This window comes from Pongo pygmaeus, chromosome 21, assembly GCF_028885625.2.
Source record: "Pongo pygmaeus isolate AG05252 chromosome 21, NHGRI_mPonPyg2-v2.0_pri, whole genome shotgun sequence".
Lineage (NCBI taxonomy): Eukaryota > Metazoa > Chordata > Mammalia > Primates > Hominidae > Pongo > Pongo pygmaeus.
In genome coordinates this window covers 14756432-14774864 of record NC_072394.2, presented here as the reverse complement: position 1 = coordinate 14774864, position 18433 = coordinate 14756432, and the positions used below count along the sequence as shown (strand labels likewise).

At 41.2% G+C, this 18433-nt stretch overlaps 1 protein-coding gene across 2 annotated transcripts; it reads right to left on the bottom strand.

The window, feature by feature from the left end:
* Positions 1-996: 996 nt before the first annotated feature.
* NAA20 (N-alpha-acetyltransferase 20, NatB catalytic subunit) lies at positions 997-18047 on the bottom strand. 2 transcript variants are annotated; one of them, XM_054466963.2, is made up of 6 exons: positions 17026-18047; positions 11966-11990; positions 8694-8784; positions 7547-7682; positions 1956-2101; positions 997-1505 (listed from the first exon to the last, which is right to left on the bottom strand). In XM_054466963.2, exons 1-6 carry the CDS (start codon positions 17076-17078, stop codon positions 1420-1422), a joined length of 537 nt encoding a protein of 178 aa, XP_054322938.1. In that variant the 5' UTR covers positions 17079-18047; the 3' UTR covers positions 997-1419. The 2 variants fall into 2 exon arrangements, with proteins under 2 accessions (XP_054322938.1, XP_054322939.1); XM_054466964.2 differs by lacking the exon at positions 1956-2101 and having other exon boundaries at positions 17026-17186.
* Between the last annotated feature and the right edge of the window lie 386 nt (positions 18048-18433).

Genomic DNA, 18433 nt, shown 5'->3' with positions numbered 1-18433 from the left:
GCTCACCCAGAGTCAGGGAGAGATGAGATGAAAACAGGTCAGAATGCAAGTGACTTAATCACAGTCTTCCTAGAATTACCTGTTTATGTTGCATGAATGCATAAGAAAAAAAGTCTGTCATGTTCCCAAGGTAGAATTGTAATAAGCATGTGCCAGTGTGAAAGCTGGAAGGGAAAAAGCTATTCTCTAACAGGAGAACATAAACATTCATTTCTCTCCCACCCTCAACTCCACCAAAATAAATCCTTTCAATAGTAAAAGTTTAATAATTTCTTGTGGGTTTTTCTTTAGTTAAGTCTTTCACTAACCGGATATTTTCACATATTACAGAGGATGACACTACACATAAAATACATGGTTGGCCTATGATATAGTTATATGGCCTTTCTTTAGGAATTATGTTCTTTCTCCTCTCTAAAAAAAAATAAGCTCAAATTTTTTTTTTTTTTTGGCTTTTTAGAAGGGCAGGATTTAAGCAAAGCATTGTGAAGAGGAGAAAAGATCTAGGACTAGCAGTATAATGGTATGAACGCAGGTGCCTGGGAAGAATTTACTACACGATAAGAAGGGAGCTTCTTAAGTATGCTGGGCGGTGATTGCTTCAAGTGTGCATTTTTAAAATACTACGTATGGAAGTCACAATTTAATTGAACGTATCTTAAATGATGACCTTTCACAATCCTGATTTTTTTTTTTTTTTTTTTTTTGAGGCAGGGTCTTACTCTGTTGCCTGGGCTAGAGTGCAGTGGGACGATCTCAGCTCACTGCAACCTCCACCTCCAGGGTTCAAGCAATTCTTGTGCTTCAGCTTCTGCATAGCTGGGATGCCCAGCTAATTTTTGTATTTTTTTTGTATAGATTTTGGCCAGGCTGGTCTCAAACTCCTGACCTCAAGCAATCAGCCTGCCTTGGCCTCCCAAAGTACTGGGATTACAATCTGATTTAGTTTTACAAATGACTAACAAACTTCAGAAAACATTCATAGAGTCAACAATGTATTATACATCTTAGATTTATATATTTCATATATGCTTTTAAAGCTTCAATTAACAGTTCAATACAAAATTTAAAAACAAATATACACAGCAGTGGTTCTCAGGCACAGAACTGAGGAGGACACTGGAGCAAGTCTTTTCCCTAGCACACATACAGTGAATACTAGGAACCATGAGAGTGGTGTTTCCTTTTGACCTAGCTGCCTTTTTGACTGAATTTTGTTCACAATCAACAGCTTTAACAGGTATGATATCGCTAACTGGAAACAATGAGATTTAAAATAAATTGATAACCTGTATTTTCTTGAAGTCTTTAAGATCTAAAATGATTACTTTTCTCCTAATAGAGCTCCAGAATCATCCAATGAAAATAATATTGTCCATAAAGCATCTAGAGTATCTGCCTAAGAACCACCGCCCAGGGTTATTCAATGTCTTCAGGCCTCACAGGATGAGGTAATGGTATGATGGATTTCTTCTCAGTATCCCTGGAAAGTGCTTTCCTCATATCTGTAAAGAAGCAAAGTTTAATATAAACACCCAAAAAACGTATTATATCAAATGTAAAGTGTATAGGTAAAGTTCCCATAAGAGGTTTTATCCCCTACCCCCACTTCCACCATATTCTAAGCAAAATGTATTTATAAACGTCTCCCAACTGCCAAGTGTACCAGATGCTAACCAAACCTCACCCATGATTCAGCTCACAATACACGTTTTCTTGTTAGCAAAATAATATGTATGTAACACAGTAAAACAGTAATGTACAGAAATTAACCATTGGTTAGTTAATAGGTAAGTTAATTACTACTACTAATAGGTTCATAAAGGTAGGTTGAGGGAGATTTTAAAGTCAAATATGATTCTTCTACATTTATTAAAATAATCAAATACTACAATCTGTAGAAAGAATGTAACTGTTTCGACTTCTTGGGGATACTGCCATGGAAGGGAGCTTACCATAAGCGTCCTCATCAGGCTCCCCGTTGCTGGCCGAATAGTACTCTATGACCGTCCTATATACACTGTAGCCCAACTGCTTGTACATGTTAACTGCAACTTGGTTAGATACTCTTACAAAGAGATCGACAAAAAATCCACCCTTTCTTTAAAAAAAAAAAAAACAAAAAAGGAAAATGTTAGAATGTGAGAAACCCTAGAAAGTAATAGATACATATTTTTTTTAAAACGTGTTTTTACCTTGCTTTGACTACTACTCAGAATGGTAGTAATAGGACCTTGTAGCTGATTACATGGTAATAGAAATTGGTATTACTTAGGATTTATGACAACTACTTTGCAGTGTAAGACGATGACTTTATGTTTGCATGCTAGTATTTCAAAAGCTACAGCACATTTTCTTAAAAGATAAACTCAAGGCATTTGTTCTACAAATTCACCACCTATTACAGTTTCTCCTGTTTATGAAGTTTATATACATGGAGTCATATATTCTTTTGTCTTTTGCTTCTCTCAGTCGACTAACATTGTAAAAGTCGGCTTCAAGAGTGGCTGGGCTTGTGCACCGCAAGTCATTCACAGTCCTGTTGATACGTTTCTGGCTTTTACTATTACAAACGGTGCTCCTGTGAATACTTTTGTTGAGTGTCTCACGTAAGGTCTATAGCTAGGAGTCTCACTGTTGTGTCACAGGGCACATCTTCATTAGTTAATGCCAAACTGTTTTTCCAACTGGCTTGTACCAACTTACTCTTGCACAGAAGTGAGTAAGCCTCCATTCCACAGCAGCAAGGCTTGGTGCATCACATGTTTTTATTTTTGCCAATCTTACACTGTAACTATATCTCAGATTTTAATTTGTACTTCTAATTACCAACGATGCTGAATATATTTCTGTTGGTTGGCCATTTAGAGTTCTCCTTCTGTATAGTACTTAAATCTTTCACACAATTTTTCCCCCGCTACAGTTCTCTATGTATTGTGAATATTCAATACTGTGTAATGTCTGCAAGTATCTTTTTCCAATTTGTGGTTTGTCTTGTCATTATCCTTATGTTATCTTTTGATAAAAAGTTACTTCACTTCAGTGAAGCTGAATATATGAATCCTTCCCTTAGCCTTTTTATGGCCTTTTTAAAAAGTTCTACACTGAGGCCACAGACACACTCTGCCATATTATATTCAAAAGACTTCTTAGTTTTGCTTTCACATCTAGGTTTTTAATAAATCTGGAGTTGATTTGTGTATGGAATAGTGGTAATCTGGGAAATTTTTTTTTTCCCATAGGGACATCCAATTGTCCAACCACCTTTACTGAAAAGCCTATCTTCATACTATTGATGTGCAATGCCTCCTCTGTGGTATGTTAAAGTCCATATATTCTTGGGTCTGTTTCTCAAATTCTGTAACACTGGTCTAGATAACTACAGCACTAAGATACAGTCTCACTCTTTACAGTCTGATACCTGGAGGGGCACATCACCCATTTTTGTTGTTCAAGAATATCTTGTCTTTTTTGCTCTTTCTGTTCCTCTGTATGTTTCAGAGTCAGCTTAACAAGTACTATAAAAAATGCTTGGGATTTTGACTGCAGTTACATTGGAACTGTGGTCAATTACCTGTTTTACTGTATCCTCTAATCCAGTGATAGTCTGTCGCTCCACTTATCAGGGCTACTTTAATATCTCTCAAAGTTTTCAAAATGTCAGAGAGGTCTCGCATAGCACTTGCTAGATTCTTAAGTACTTAATGTTTTTTCATGCTATGGCATCTTTTTCTAAATTTTACTGTTCATATATATATAAATACAATTGATTTTTATACTGACTTTATATCCAACAACCTTGCCTACCTTTTATTAATTCTAAACATTTATTTCTAGATTCTTGTGGATTTTATATTTGTATAATCATATCTGTGCAAAATAAGTTTTGTTTCCTCTCAATCCTCCTATTGTTTATTTTTTCCTGCTTTCTTGTGCTGTCTATAATTTCTAGTAAATTACCGAAGCAGGACTAACTTGTCCCTAATTTCAAAAGGAAAGCATTCAATGTATCACTACTAAATATATTTACTACGAATTTCTTGTAGATATTTTTCAGGTTAAGGAAGTTCCCCCTTTATATTTCCTAGTTTGCTAACAGTTTTTATCAGGAAGGAATATTGGATTTTATCAAGTTTGCTGCACTTTCTAAAATAACCAGTGTTCTCCTTTAGTGTAAAGTTGAAACCACCTTGTTCCTGATGTGTCATCCTATTTATGTAGTGCCAAATCCACTTTGCTAATTATTTTTCCGAGATTTTGCATCTGAGTGAGATCTTCCTCGAATTTTCCTTTCCCATATTTTGTCAAGTATTGTTAACAGGGTTATCCTGGCCTTAAAAAATAAGTTGAGGAATGTTCCCTTTTTTGGCTTGTGCAAAATAGTTTGTGTAAAAGTGACCTTTCAGTCATTATTTCTTAAATGTTTGGTAAAACTGGCCAGAGAAGCCACAGCTTTCTTTGTGAAAAGATTTTGGACTACTGATTGAAATTCTTTAGGGCAGGGGTTGGCTTATAACCTATTTTGCTACTGCCTTCAAGCTAAGAATGGTTTTTGGAATGGCTGTTAAAAACAGAAGACGACAAAACAAAAAACTATGTAACCAAGACTTTAGGTGGCCTGTAATGCCTGACTATTTACTATCTGACCCAGAAGAAAATTGCTGATTCTTGTTCTATAGGCTTGACAAATTTCTGTCTCATTGTTCTATGAATTAGAAAAAAGCATGTCTGAATCTCCCATTATAATAATTATTTGTCTATTTCTCCTTGTAGTTTTGTCAATTTGTGCATTTTTACTTTGAAATGATGTCACTTGGTATATACCATTTTAAATCGCTACTTTTTTTTTTTGAGATAGAGTCTCGCTCTGTTGCACAGGCTGGACTGCAATGGCGTGATCTTGGCTCACTGTAATCTTCGCCTCCCAGGTTCAAGCAATTCTCCTGCCTCAGCCTCCCGAGTAGCTGGGATTACAGTCACGTGCTACCACGCCCAGCTAATTTTTGTATTTTTAGTCGAGACGAGATTTCACCATGTTGGCCAGACTGGTCTGGAACTCCTGACCTCAAGTGATCCACCTGTCTCGGCCTCCCAAAGTGCTGGGATTACAGTCATGAGCCACCACTCCCAGACTTGTTACTTCCTTGATTAAATATTTTATCAACATGCAGTGACCCTTTTTTATGCTGGTAATAATTACTCAACTATAATTTAACTATTATTAATAAGTATTCTAACTTTCTTTTGGTTAGAATGTGCAAGGTAATTTAAAAATTGACTTTCAATCTTTCTGTATTAAAAATATTTTAATATATTTTACACATATTTCCTGTAAACAATACAGACAGCCTTTGTCTTTTAAATAGAGTCATCATAGCCGGCCAGGCATGGTGGTGGGCGCCTGTAATCCCAGCTACTCAGAGGCTGAGGCAGGAAAATCATTTGAGCCTGGGAGGCAGACATTGCAGTGAGCCGAGATCACGCCACTGCACTCCAGCCTGAGCAACAGAGTAAGACCCCGTCTCAAAAACTAATAATAAATAAAGTCCTAAGTCCATTAATGTTTACTATTGTAATTACTGACAATATTTGGATTCTGGGCTACCATTTTATTTCATGCATTTTGTTTTGCTGGTTTAGTTTCCTTTTTCTCTTCTTTGGAGTTGATTTCTATCATTCAATTTTTCTTCTCCTCTAGTTGTTTGGTTTCTATTTTTAATGTATACATTGTATGCACTATCTATACATGTATATAGTGTATATAAGCATGTGTATATGTATCATGTATGTATATATGTATATATACCCCTACAAATAAAGATTACTTAAATCTTAGCAACTAGTCTAAAATAATGAAGGCTTAGAAACTGGAAGGGAAGAGAGCTTAGTGGTTTTCTACTCAGAGGGAGAATCTATCATAAGAATACCTTAAATTATATGTGCAAGGTCAGAGCTAGTTACGACCTACTTTTTTTTTTTTTACTATTATTAAAGTTCTGGGATACATGTGCAGAACGTGCAGGGTTTGTTACATAGGTATACGCGTGCCATGATGGTTTGCTGCACCCATCAACTCGTCATCTACATTAGGTATTTATCCTAATTCTATCCCTCCCTTAAACCCCCACCCCCGACAGGCCCCGGTGTGTGATGTTCCCCTCCCTGTGTCCATGTGTTCTCATTGAACAACCCACTTTCTAACTCCCTGTTCATTATACAATAATGCCAAATGCTTTTCTTTCAACATAATGCCATTAATAAATGTGTGTAAACTATAATCATGCTAAAAATCTTCTTCCCTTCTTTGGTCTAGAGAGAACTTCAAAAAATCTTAAAGATTAGCACCGACTTCTTTTTCAGCTAACACAATTTCTTCTCTGAATGAGTTTGAGCTCCTTTGCCTCTAATTTGGCTTGAAGCCTTTGTCAGCCACAGTTACTTCTTTAAAACTTGCCTTTATTAAATCTAATAATTAAGTAGAAATTAAGCTCAAGAACCCTTCTCAGCAACTATTCTCTTTCCTACCACACTTTTAGGAAATTACAGTGGAGAAAGAAATGGCAGCTTGACAACAGGTCAAGCTTCTACAAACATCTCTCTTCTAGAATGAAGATACGAGGAGGGGCCTTCTATTTATTGTATTACTTTTATCTCCGGTAATGAAGAGGTTTGATATATACAACACGTCTCTTAAAAAAAAAAAAAAAAAAAAAAGATGCCATGCTGGCAGTTTGCAAACTGTGCACTCAGATGCCCTGAAGTGTCCCAAACTCATACAGCCACCAAAGGATATTTCGAATGTTCAGGGAAAACAGCAAAACCTTACATGTCAGATATTGGCAAACTAGTTTGAAGTAGTTCACAAATTCAACATAAGATCATGCTACATTCCTCTTAATGACATAATATTTCTATGAAGCTGAGTTTCTGGCAGTTGCTGTGATTAAAAAAAAATACTAGATGAAAATCAATATGAAACAGGAATGCAGGTGGTTGTGCCAAGTCATTTAATGTCCAACAGGTGCACACATCTCATTAGTAGCTAGCCACAGTTATTTAAGAATGAAATAAAAATATTTCTTCTTTCAATTTATTTTTTTTCTAAATGGCTATTAGCTGTTAGGCTATAAATACTTATTAAACAGCTAGAATATAACTGCTTAAGACTGAACTATTTTCTTTTGGCCGAGGAGCACTGTTAAAAATTTATTTAGATGCCAAGGAATGGTAACAGATTTTAGGAATGTGTGCCACCGTGGCAGGAACACTAAGAGAAACCTCGAGAGCTAGCCTTTGGAACTGATTCCACCAATTCCTCGGCTTATAGGCCTACAGCGGGTCACTACAACACTTTGCCTTAATTTCCTCAATGGCAAAATAGAAACAATATCACTTTGACTATGTGACAGAATTGTTCTAAGGACTACTGGAGATGGAAGATGAAATTCCTGTGAACTGTAAAGCATGACAGTTATTCAGCCTGAAGGGGAAAAAAATGGTTAGAGGTCCACAAATCACTAAGTGTATTTGAAAAACCGAATCTCACCTTTCTGAAATCTCCTCTAGTAACTCCATAAGTTTAGCAGCCAAACCAAGGCGTCGAAATTCTGGGGCAACAGACAGAGCTGTGACGTGCCCGTGCCATTCTTCCCTAGCTACTGAGCCTTCTGCTTTACCCATAACTGCCAACAACAACAAAAATCACATTAACTAGACATTGATTTACACATAAATATAGAATTACTGTTCAGTACGTTTTTATTACAAAGGAAACTAATAACAAAGTTTTTAAGTACCACCTGAGGTCATCCAGCTAACAGTGCTTTTATTTGAAATTCACTTGTAAATGTAACACTATATGTTACATTTAGAATAGTTCTAAAATCATAATTAGAACAAAAAAGAATGATATACTTAAAACACAACTAATTTTGAAAAAAAAAACCAGAGTATGTATTTTTTCAAATATCTGCATTTCATATGGGTATGGGTATATGTGGGTACATGTGGATGTACATATATAGTTCAGAGCTAAAGGTTCTGTTAGTAATGCTAATTCAATGAGGATGCCATGATACCTGCATTATGTACTAAATAAACCATGTAGAAATTTAACAAAAGTATAAAACGAAAGATTTTTTTTTCTTTTGAGACGGAGTCTCGCTGTGTCACCCAGGTTGGAGTGTAGTGGCATGATCTCAGCCCACTGCAAGTTCTGCCTCTGGGGTTCAAGTGATTCTCCCGCCTCAGCCTCCTGAGTAGCTGGGATTACAGGCACGCGATACCACGCCCAGCTAATTTTTTGTATTTTTAGTAGAGGCGGGCTTTCACCATTTGGCCAGGCCGATCTTGAACTCCTGACCTCAAAGGATCCGCCTGCCTTGGCCTTCCAAAGTGTTGGGATTACAGGCGTGAGCCACTGTACCCGGCCTTAGAATGAAAGATTTTTTTTTTTTTTTTAGAATGAAAGATTTAAGAAGACTAAGACCATGTCTGTCTGGTTCACTGCTGTTATCGCCTGGGCCTAGCACAATGCCTAAAACAAAGAGATCAGTAAGTTCTTGAATTGTTGAAGAGGAAATAAAATTACAAGCATCATGATTATATTTCAATTCTGCAGTCTAAAGCAATCGGTTGAAATCTATATTAAAATCTTTACCTACTCCACAAAATACTAGTGGTATTATACTTACTATAACCCATTAATTCTCCACCAGGTGCCTCTGCAACAATGAAATACTCTGGCCAGTGGGCAAGGTACTGTAGGTAGAAAGGAATCCCATACTAGAATCCTGTTAAGGAGTGTGAAAAGTAATGACAGTAAAAAGTTCTTCATTAAAGGATATTGTAAAAAAAGTTTCCTTTAAAAAGTATACTGTTACTTTATCCCCAGCTCTGCATGAGTCCTATAATCATACATACCATTACATGAAATATTTAGGTTATCATTGATTTTTAACAAAATTGCTTGGACATATAGCCTCAAGTGTGGAATGGTGATAGCACTGTCTAATAGAAAGCAGAGAATCAGGACCCGAAAGTTCTACAGTCTACTTCCCTACTGACCATACCATATCTAAGTCTCTCCATTTATCACCTGATATTGTTTGTTTGCAGTCTGCCTCCTCTTAGTCTATGAATATCATGTTCCCTCTATCCCTGGTGCCTGGTACACAGTAGATGCTCAATACACTGATGCTTACATAATTGCACAGAAAAATTAATGGCTAGTTCCTACTTTGACTTCAGCTATGAGACTGTGAAAATAACTTTACAACCTAAGTCCTTCCAGAGCCAACTTAATTACCCAGTTTTTCCTCTCCACTGATTCAAATCCTGCATTTCTAGTAATGCAGATAAAAGCTGACTTAAGTAATCAACTGTGTTAACAGTAAATGCCTGAATAATTTGCTCATGACTTCACTCTTCAACCTTGGGATATCCTTACTGACATGTAATCATTCCTACATTTCTCCTCTTTTTACTCTGTACTTTAATGGATGAAAACATATTTCTTGTTAGCATAAACTTTCTGATGCAGTTTATCAGAGGACACCATCAATCATACATAAACATAGTTTTTAAGTTCCTGGAAAACCTGTTCGGTGTGAAATTCTTCAAAATCTCCTCTGAAGGACCATCATTATTTTGAATACCCCTCAAATACAACCCTTAACATGGCAGGACAGCCAGTCTTCCTGCCAGCCAGCCACTGACATACAACACAGCCATCTCTCCTGTGGCTAACAGAGGAGTCCCAGACACCCCTCCCTCCCATCGACCTCTGGGACCTAACAGGTTACTTTCAAATATAGGCTCACCTGGATTATGGGACTTTCACTGCAAATTTTAAATGTCACTGGAAGCATACCATATAAACAGATTTGCATCCTAAAATCCTTCCTTCCTATATAGTGAAATTTTTGTCATTCAAAATTCTTCAAAAATCTTAAAAGTGGTGATATCATTAGTCATAATTTAAAAAATCCAGATGAACACTGCAGAGATTTTTTGCTTTTCCCATTCAGTTTTGTTTCTGATATGTAGTCCTGTTGCTGCCTGTACCTGTAAGTTAATTTTTACTGCTGTATAGTATTTCTTTATGTGAAGAGACACCTTAAATAGCCTGTATCCTGACAATGGACACCTGGGTCATTTCCAGTTTCTCAAAAAAATGTTTGAAATCCTTCTTCAGTACAGCTTAATTTACTTAACCATCTCCTGATTGTTGTGTGTGAATCTTATTCCAAATGTTTAGTAACTCTCCTGCAATAAATAATTTTTGTAATGGTATAACTCAGGGGTTAGCAAACTTTTTCTGTAAAAGGCCAAATAGTAAACATCCTAGGCTTTGTGGGCCATACAGTCCCTGCTGGAACTACTCAAACTGCAAAAGCCACAGAAAAAAATACAAATTAATCAGCATGGTGTCCCAATAACATTTTATTTACAAAAACAGGCAGTGGGCCAGATTTGGCCTATGGGCCTTCTTTTGTCAACCACTGACAAACTGCCTCTATTTCTTCTTATTTTCAGCTTTCAGGAAATGCAATTACTATTTCCAAAGTGCCTTCCGGAAAGATAATAGCAATTTATATTGTCACTAGCAATTTATGAGAATGTTCCTCTCACCTCACCATCATCAGCACTGAGGTTTATCATTTTTTAAAATCTTGGCTGATATATAAAATACGGCATCTCATTTTGGTTTTAGTTTACATGTCTTTTGACTGATGAGACTGAACTCTTAACACGTTCATTAAGCTCCTATATGCCCTCTTTTGAGAAATTACCGGTTAGCAGAACCCTCCTACCCACCTACAGTAGACACAGAGCATAACCCAGAATCCGAACTTTGTGTTGTAAGCCACTAGAGATGTGGGGTTATCTGTTACAACAGCATAACCAGAGTATCCTATCTTCACATCTTTGCCCCATTTTTCCATTAGGACAATAATAGACACTGCTCATTGTTACCTCAAATCCTTTATTCACTTTAGTAACAAGTCCCAATTTATAAAGCAGGGCACATTTCTGGACTCTAGATAGGATTCAGTAGACAGGTGGAGCATGAAACAGGTGCTGGTCAATGAGACAGAGCGGGCCTGTGGGGCATTTCCCAAAGGTACTCTCCCTTTTTTTTTTTTTTTGAGACGGAGTCTCGCTCTACATGTAGCCCAGGCTGGAGTGCAGTGGCACGATCTCGGCTCACCGCAACCTCTGCCTCCCAGGTCCTGGTTCAAGCGATTCTCCTGCCTCAGCCTCTTGAGTAGTTGGGATTACGGAGTGAGCCACCATGGCCGGCTAATTCTTGTATTTTTTACTAGACACGGACGGGGTTTCACCATGTTGGCCAGGCTGGTCTTCAACGCCTGACCTCGTGATCTGCCTTGGCCTCCCAAAGTGCTGGGAGTACAGGCCCAAAGGTACTCTTAAGAGGGAAGAACACCCTCACCTCCCCCTCTGCTGATTCTGCTGCCGGAAACATGGCTGTGATGCTGTTTGCTCTGGCAGCGCCTGGAACAAGGTTACGGCCACCCTGGCAGTGGTAGAGTGCTTAAACTGCAAAGAGCCTGGCTGTTGGTGCCTTCATGGAAGCATTACCTGCCTGGGACTGCTTATCTCCAGACTTTGTTCACACTAGAGACATGAAGCCACCTTGCTGAAGTCACTGTGCTTTCTGGTGAATACAGCCATGCTGACTCCTGAGGGGCAAGGTTGGCAGGGGAGCTATGATGTTACAGATTTCTACCAAGTCATGATATTAACAGTTTGTCAGCAGATCTAAGACAACTCTTGTTCTCAGTTTCACTTTTTAAAATTGCTTTCAGTGTTGCTTATGATGTTTCCTGACCTACAAGTTTTTAAACTTTTCAGTACTCCTCTGTGTTTTACTTTCATTTCTCTATTTTCTTTATTCTCAGTAAATCTTCATTAAACATTTTTTTTTTGTAAAAAAGGATACAGTTTCTGTAAGCGGATCCAAGTTACTGAAAGAAACAAGAGAAATGTCTCTAGTAAGCAGCGTTTACAATAACCAGTTGAAATAAGCCTGCTAAAGCTAACAATAATATGCCACAAGGAAAACAAAACATGTTTCATCAACAACTTTAAGGCCAACTTTAGGGCTGAGGAAGATGATTTAATCTACCTAATAGCCATAATAAGCTGTCACAGCAACTATTAAGGTGTTTACATATTTTTTCACTTAACTGCTGCTTGCTTCTTTAAAATTCAAGTTAATAAATCTACATCTCGTGTTTTCTAAGTGGCAATAAATTGCTAATGGAACTGGAGACCAACTAGGGATGTATCACGCAGAAACAGAAGGTCAAACTTGCGCGCTGCAGCATCCAACCCCATGGATCCTCCCTGCCTGTGTCTGGGTCTTCCCTGACAATTGCTCCTTTATTCCACCCTGTAAGTGTGGTCACTCCCACCACTCGATTTTTGCTCCCCACTCCTATTCTACGCTCCCACCTCCCTGTCCCCACCATCCCCATTCCTATGCATTCAGTCACGTGTTCTTAGTGGATGCCTCCCAACCTGGCTCTGATGCTGTGGGCAGCTCACCAGCACATCCCGGCACACCATTCCCAAATCTGCATTCTGAAAACCCATCTCCATCCCCTCACTTCCCTAGTCAATTAAGGGAGCCACTATTTTGTCAGGTTCAAAACCAGCTACTTTTCAACTGTTCTCTTCCGATTTGTAGTCAAATTCTCCTTTGAGACCCATAACGATGCTAGTCATATCATATTTCTGTAGTCCAGCAGTTCTTAAACTTTTTGGTTTCAGAACTCCTTTACACTAAAAAGTTACTGAAGGCTCCAAAGAACTTTTGTTTATACGGGTAATATCTACTGATATTTAAAAATTTTAAATATTCACTCAAAAATAATAAATCAATTACACGTTAACACATATACCTTTACCAAAAAAATCACTATACTTCCGAAAACAAAACAAAACAAAATCCAGTGACAACAATGGCATTGTTTTAACAATTCTGCAACGTCTTGCTTAAAAGACAACCGGATTCTCAGGCATTTGTTATGCTTGCTGCTGAAAGATCACACCTTGGGAAGCTCCACCATGTACTTGTGAGGGAATGACAGTGGAAAAGGCGAAAAACCTTCTTAATACATCATGAAGACAGCTCTAACCTCACACAACACCTGAAACAATCTTGGGGACCCCAAACCCTGGCCCACTCCTTGAGAATCACTGCTCTAATACAGTGCAGGGAGTCACTCCACCACACCTTTCAACAACTGCTTCATCTCCTCTTGTCTGCCCACCCGCACCCTCACCTCCAGCCCCACCATCTCAGGGGCTTCCTATTTCATCACAAGGAAGAGAAAACAGGAAGAAGGAGGCTTCGCCAAAGTCCCCCCACCAAACCCACGCACACAGGCATCTGCACCCATATGCTACTTGCTCTCCTATCAATAGGCATGGAGTGTGGGCGAGAGACCCCCTCAGTACTCGGGACCCTCCTCCTGCAATTCTCTTTCCCTCCCGCATCTGCATCTACAATTTCTCTTTCCTGGAAGAAATGTACAAATATGATATGCACTGAGCCATCAGCTGCTCCTGAACAGCTTCCCACTCCTGGGACAGCCTGAAATGCTGTCTTCACTCAGCTTCTGAGACCATGGGGTTCTCCTCTCACCTCACTGAGCCACATGGTCTCCTTTACTTGAACACTTGATGCCCTAAGGTGCCATCTTACAGACTCTTAGCCTTTTTTTCTACACTTGTGTTGACCCTCAAATTCCCATCTTTAGCTCAGACCTAATCTTGAGACGCACATGCCCAGATGCCTTCCTGGCCCCTCCACCTGGGTTTCTTGGCGCACTTGGCAGAGAAGCTCAGGTCTTATGATGGCCTCTCTAGGCCCTGCCCTTCTAACTCTCTGCTGTTAGCCCCTTACCCTCCCATGCTCACTCTGTACCAGCCATGCGGCCCGCCTCCTATTTGAAACAGGGGTGTCTTCACTTACTGTTCCCTCTATCTGGAAGCTCCCCTGGCCCCCAGTGTTCATGTAACTCATTCCTAACTTCCCCAGATCTTTCTTCAAGGGCACTCTCCCTGAACGCCCAAACTAAAGCTGAATCCCCACTCACTTCCAGCTTTCCTTCCCTGCTTCTATTTTCCTTTGTAACTGAACACTAAGTTCCACATGACTCCCCGCACTGTGTTAGAGCAGTGATTCCCAAGCTGTGGGCCAGGATTTGAGGGGGTCCCCAAAATTGTTTCAGGTGTTCTATGAAGTCACAGCTACTTTATGATACATTAAGGTGTTTAGAGGGGAAAATCTACATTCTATAAAGACATCTTTTTGTTTGTCTTGTTCACTGCTGTGTCTCTAGAACTGGCACACAGTAGGCACTCAAATATTTTTCCAAGAATAAAATATGTGTTAAATTAATTGCATCCATGCAATTAATCCATGTAATCCATGTAATCCATGGAAATACATCCATGGATTATTTCAATTCCAACTGCAACATCTAATCTGAGTCATTCTCAGAGTTTTCTACCAAAATGCCCTAATCAAAGAGGCAAGTAAATAGAAAAAAATGGGAATCAGGTGTGGTGGCTCACACTTGTAATTCCAGCACCTTGGAAGGATTAGGTGGGAGAATCACTTGAGCCTGGGAGTTCCAGACCAGCCTGGGCAACAAAACAAGATCTTGTCTCTACAAAAAAATTAAAAATTAGTGGGGTGTGGCAGCACGTGCCTGTAGTCCCAGCTACTCGGGAGGCTGAGGCAGGAGGATTGCCTGGGCCTGGGTGCTTGAGACTAAAGCGACCTATGATTGTGCCACTGCACTCCCGTCTGGATGACAGAGCGAGACCCTGTCTCAAAAATAAAAGAAAATGGGGAATAAGTGGAGTTCCCCTACTGGCACATTCTGAAGAGGCCACATGATTCTCTGAAATCTAATATTTTCTTGCAAGTGTTCCTGTGTATTTTCTTTCTATTCATTTCCATGTAAAACTGTTGTCCTTTCCTAGATCTTCAGTTAAAACTGATTCTCCATGAGGCTCTGCCTTAACTTTTCTTGAAGCTTCAAGGCACCATGTCACCTCCCATGCTGCACGTCCCAAACTGAAGCCTCTGTCAAGTCATCATCTCTGGGCCACTGCCAAGGCCTCCTGAATGGCTTACCTGCCCAGTTTACCTGCTGTCATCACATGACAGCCCACAGAACTCAGTGGTTAAAAATTTGAATCCATCACCTGGATTCTACAGTGAACATTTTGCTACACTGGCTTAATCATTTCTCTCTGCCCATCTATCAATCCTAGATCCACTTTTAAAAACAATAGGGCAGTATGTGAAAACGAAGAACCAAGTGGTTCCGATTCAAGTGTCAGGAGGATAGAAAGGACTATGGGATGAGACGGCTGGGAACACTTCAAAGAGGGGGTGAGCCTCTCCAGAGGCTCCAGGTGGGTTAAGACCCACTCCAGAGCAGTGGATCGCAAATGGAATGTGCGTTTCTAATATGGTCCCTGACCACAGGGACCAAGTCTTTCAGAACCACTGCTCCAGAGCCAATCTCCTTGGATGAAATTCCTTGCTTTACTCATTCTCACCTGGGCCAATTCACTTGTGCTTGCCATGCCTTGGTTTACTCATACACAAAATGGGGGTGACAGCACCTCAAACAATCGTGAGGATTAACTGGATTATTACGTGGGCACTCAAAACAATGCAGGGAACAGTGAGTTCAACACAAGTCACCGTAGCTACCAGACTGGCCCAACAGAAAATTCTTTCCACAGGATCAAGTCTAAACCCCTCCTGTTTCACCCATTTCTTCCTGACTGCTCAGTGACAGAAACCAGCCACTAGATTCGCACTGATCCCAGTTGTCTGACCGCACTTCAAGTTTCCCCACTTTCATGCCCCGCTCCTCCTCCGGAACTTCCTTCTTCCTCACTTACCAATGTGTTATCCATCTTCAAGGCTCACCCCCTCTTTGAAATGTTCCCAGCCATCTCATCCCATAGTTCTTTCTCTCTTCCTGACACTTGAATCAACGGAACCACTTGGTCCTTAGTTTTCACATACCGCCCTATTGTTTTTTAAAGTGGATCCAGGACTGATAGATGGGAAGGAAGGAGAGATACCAGTGTAGCAAAATGTTAACTGCAGAATCCAGGAAAAGTGTCTATAAAAGCACATGGTGAAATTCCTCCAACTTTTCTAAATGTGTGGGAATCTTCATAATAAAATGTTTTCTTAAAAAAAAATTGGTACCTGCAAATCAGAGGTCTGGCCTTAACTCGAATCCAAAGAAACTGCATCCAGGGCTCTGGGCACAGCGAGCCTCCCCTAAGATCTGCCGTGACTCCTCACAGAGGAAAGGTGTCTACACCGGGGTGCGCAGCTACAGTAACTAAACTTGCAAACACTAACCATGACTGAGACAGCATCCGCTTCAGGGGACACAGTGATCAGTGTCATTTCATTTGGATACAATTTAACCACGGCCACCAGGTGGGCTTCACGATGTACACATCCCAACAGCTGCTGAGCAGCTTCGGATCCTCGCAAGCCCCCTCTGCGGCCGGGCCTTCGGCGGTGCCCACTGCCCAGAAGAGGCGCGGCCCGGCCACGAGCCAGCAAGCAGTCGGGCAGGGCGAGGAGCCCAGTCGTGGGCTCGAGGCCGCGTCCCCAGCTCTCCCCATCACCCCAGCGCCTCCAGACAGCGACCACGAGCGGAGGCCCGAGCGCTGCCCCAGAACCCGCGAGCTCGCAGGCTCCAGAGACAAAGTTTGAGCACCTCGGCCAAGGTCGCCAAGGCCGGCGTGCGTCGACTCCAGGCCCACCTGTTCCTGGACCCTGTGGCCCCAGGGAGGCACCCGCGTCCGCCGGCGGGGGTGGTTCTCGCGGGTCCCCGCCCGGGCTTGGGGTCCGGCCGGGAGGGCGCGGCTGGGGCCGGAGCTGGCGGGGCCGGGAAGCGGGGCCCGGCCAGGAGCGGCTGGCCCTAGGCGCGTGTCACTCACATGTTGTTGAAGCGGAACAGGTCGTCGCAGGTGAAGGCCCGTAGCGTGGTCATCGCGCCGCCGCCGCTTCCGAAGACCGTTCGCCAAGACCCCGCGCCCGCCCTGCCGGAAGTCTCCCGGAGCTTGGCCGCCGCGGAACCGAGAGGGACGGGGTACTGCTTCCGGGCTACGAGTTGCTCGGCAACGACAGCAGCAAAGCAGCTTCCTCTGGCGGCTGGCGGCGGGAATTGCCAGGTCGCTCCTGTAAGGCCTCCGGGGCTCTGGCTGCCCGGAACCTCGGAACCCGTCTCGGGCAGCGGCTGCAGAAAGCAGGCGGCGACACCTGGGAAGGAAAGAAGCTGCTGGTGACGTGGAAACCCAAGCAGAAGAGCGGAGTTCGCAGCCACCCGGTGCTGCAGAGTAAATGAGGAATGGGAGAATTCATGACCCAGAATCGCTTGTCCCAGTGATGCGAGTTGCGGATGTCATCTTAAAATGTCAATACGACGTTTAAAAACAAAAAGAAGGCCGGGCGCGGTGGCTTACGCCTGTAATCCCAACACTAGGAGGCCGAGGCGGGCAGATCACTTGAGTTCAGCAGTTCGAGACCAACCTGGCCAACATGGCGAAATCCCCTCTCTACTTAAAAAAAAAAAAAAAAAAAAAAGGAAAGAAAGAAAAATTAGCTGGGAGTGGAGGCACGCGCCTCTAATCCCAGCTACTTGGAGGTTGAGGCAGAAGAATCGCTTGAACCCAGGAGGCGGAGGTTGCAGTGAGCCGAGATCTCGCCACTGCACTCCAGCCTGGGCGACAGAGCTAGACTTGGTCTCAAAAATAAATAATAAATAAATAAAAACAAAAAGAAATGTAAAATTGATTTTGATAGTACGCTTTATTTTACCCATTTATTTTTCCTATTTGGGAAAAATATTTTTCCCTGACCCCACTTTATTATACCCGAAATATCATTTCAACATGTAACCAATCAATACTCAACATGTAATCAATCAATAAAAAAAGTAATGTGATATGTTACATTCTTTTTTGCAAAGACTTTGAAATCCAGTGTGTATTTTACATTTGCGGTGCATTTCAACCTGAGAGAGCAGCTGTCATCGGAAATGCTTGTTCTCTATTTAGATTTCATCAATGTGTGGTTAAAAAGCAGATTCTCATATCCAAGCGGTTCCAAATATACTGTTTTCAAATCGCTGAATCAAACATCAGTTTTTAAATTTAAGTAGTTAAAATTAAAAGTTAAAAATTCCTTTATTCAGGCCAGACACAGTGGCTCACACCTGTAATCCCAGCTACTTGGGAGGGTGAGGTGGGAGGATCATTTGAGCCCGGGAGGTAGAGGTTGCTCTGAGACATGATTGCACCACTGCACTCCAGCCTGGGTGACACAGCAAGACCCTGTCTCAAAAAG

Bases quoted from the DNA above. Each gene is read 5' to 3' on its own strand.
- NAA20 (XM_054466963.2), bottom strand. From the start codon at position 17,078: ATGACCACGCTACGGGCCTTCACCTGCGACGACCTGTTCCGCTTCAAC. The intron at 11,991-17,025 runs GTGAGTGACACG...TGTTTCTTTCAG, and splicing joins CTGTTCCGCTTCAACAACAT to TAACTTGGATCCGCTTACAG. The intron at 2,102-7,546 runs GTGAGATTCGGT...TTTTTTTTAAAG, and splicing joins CTAGAGGAGATTTCAGAAAG to AAAGGGTGGATTTTTTGTCG.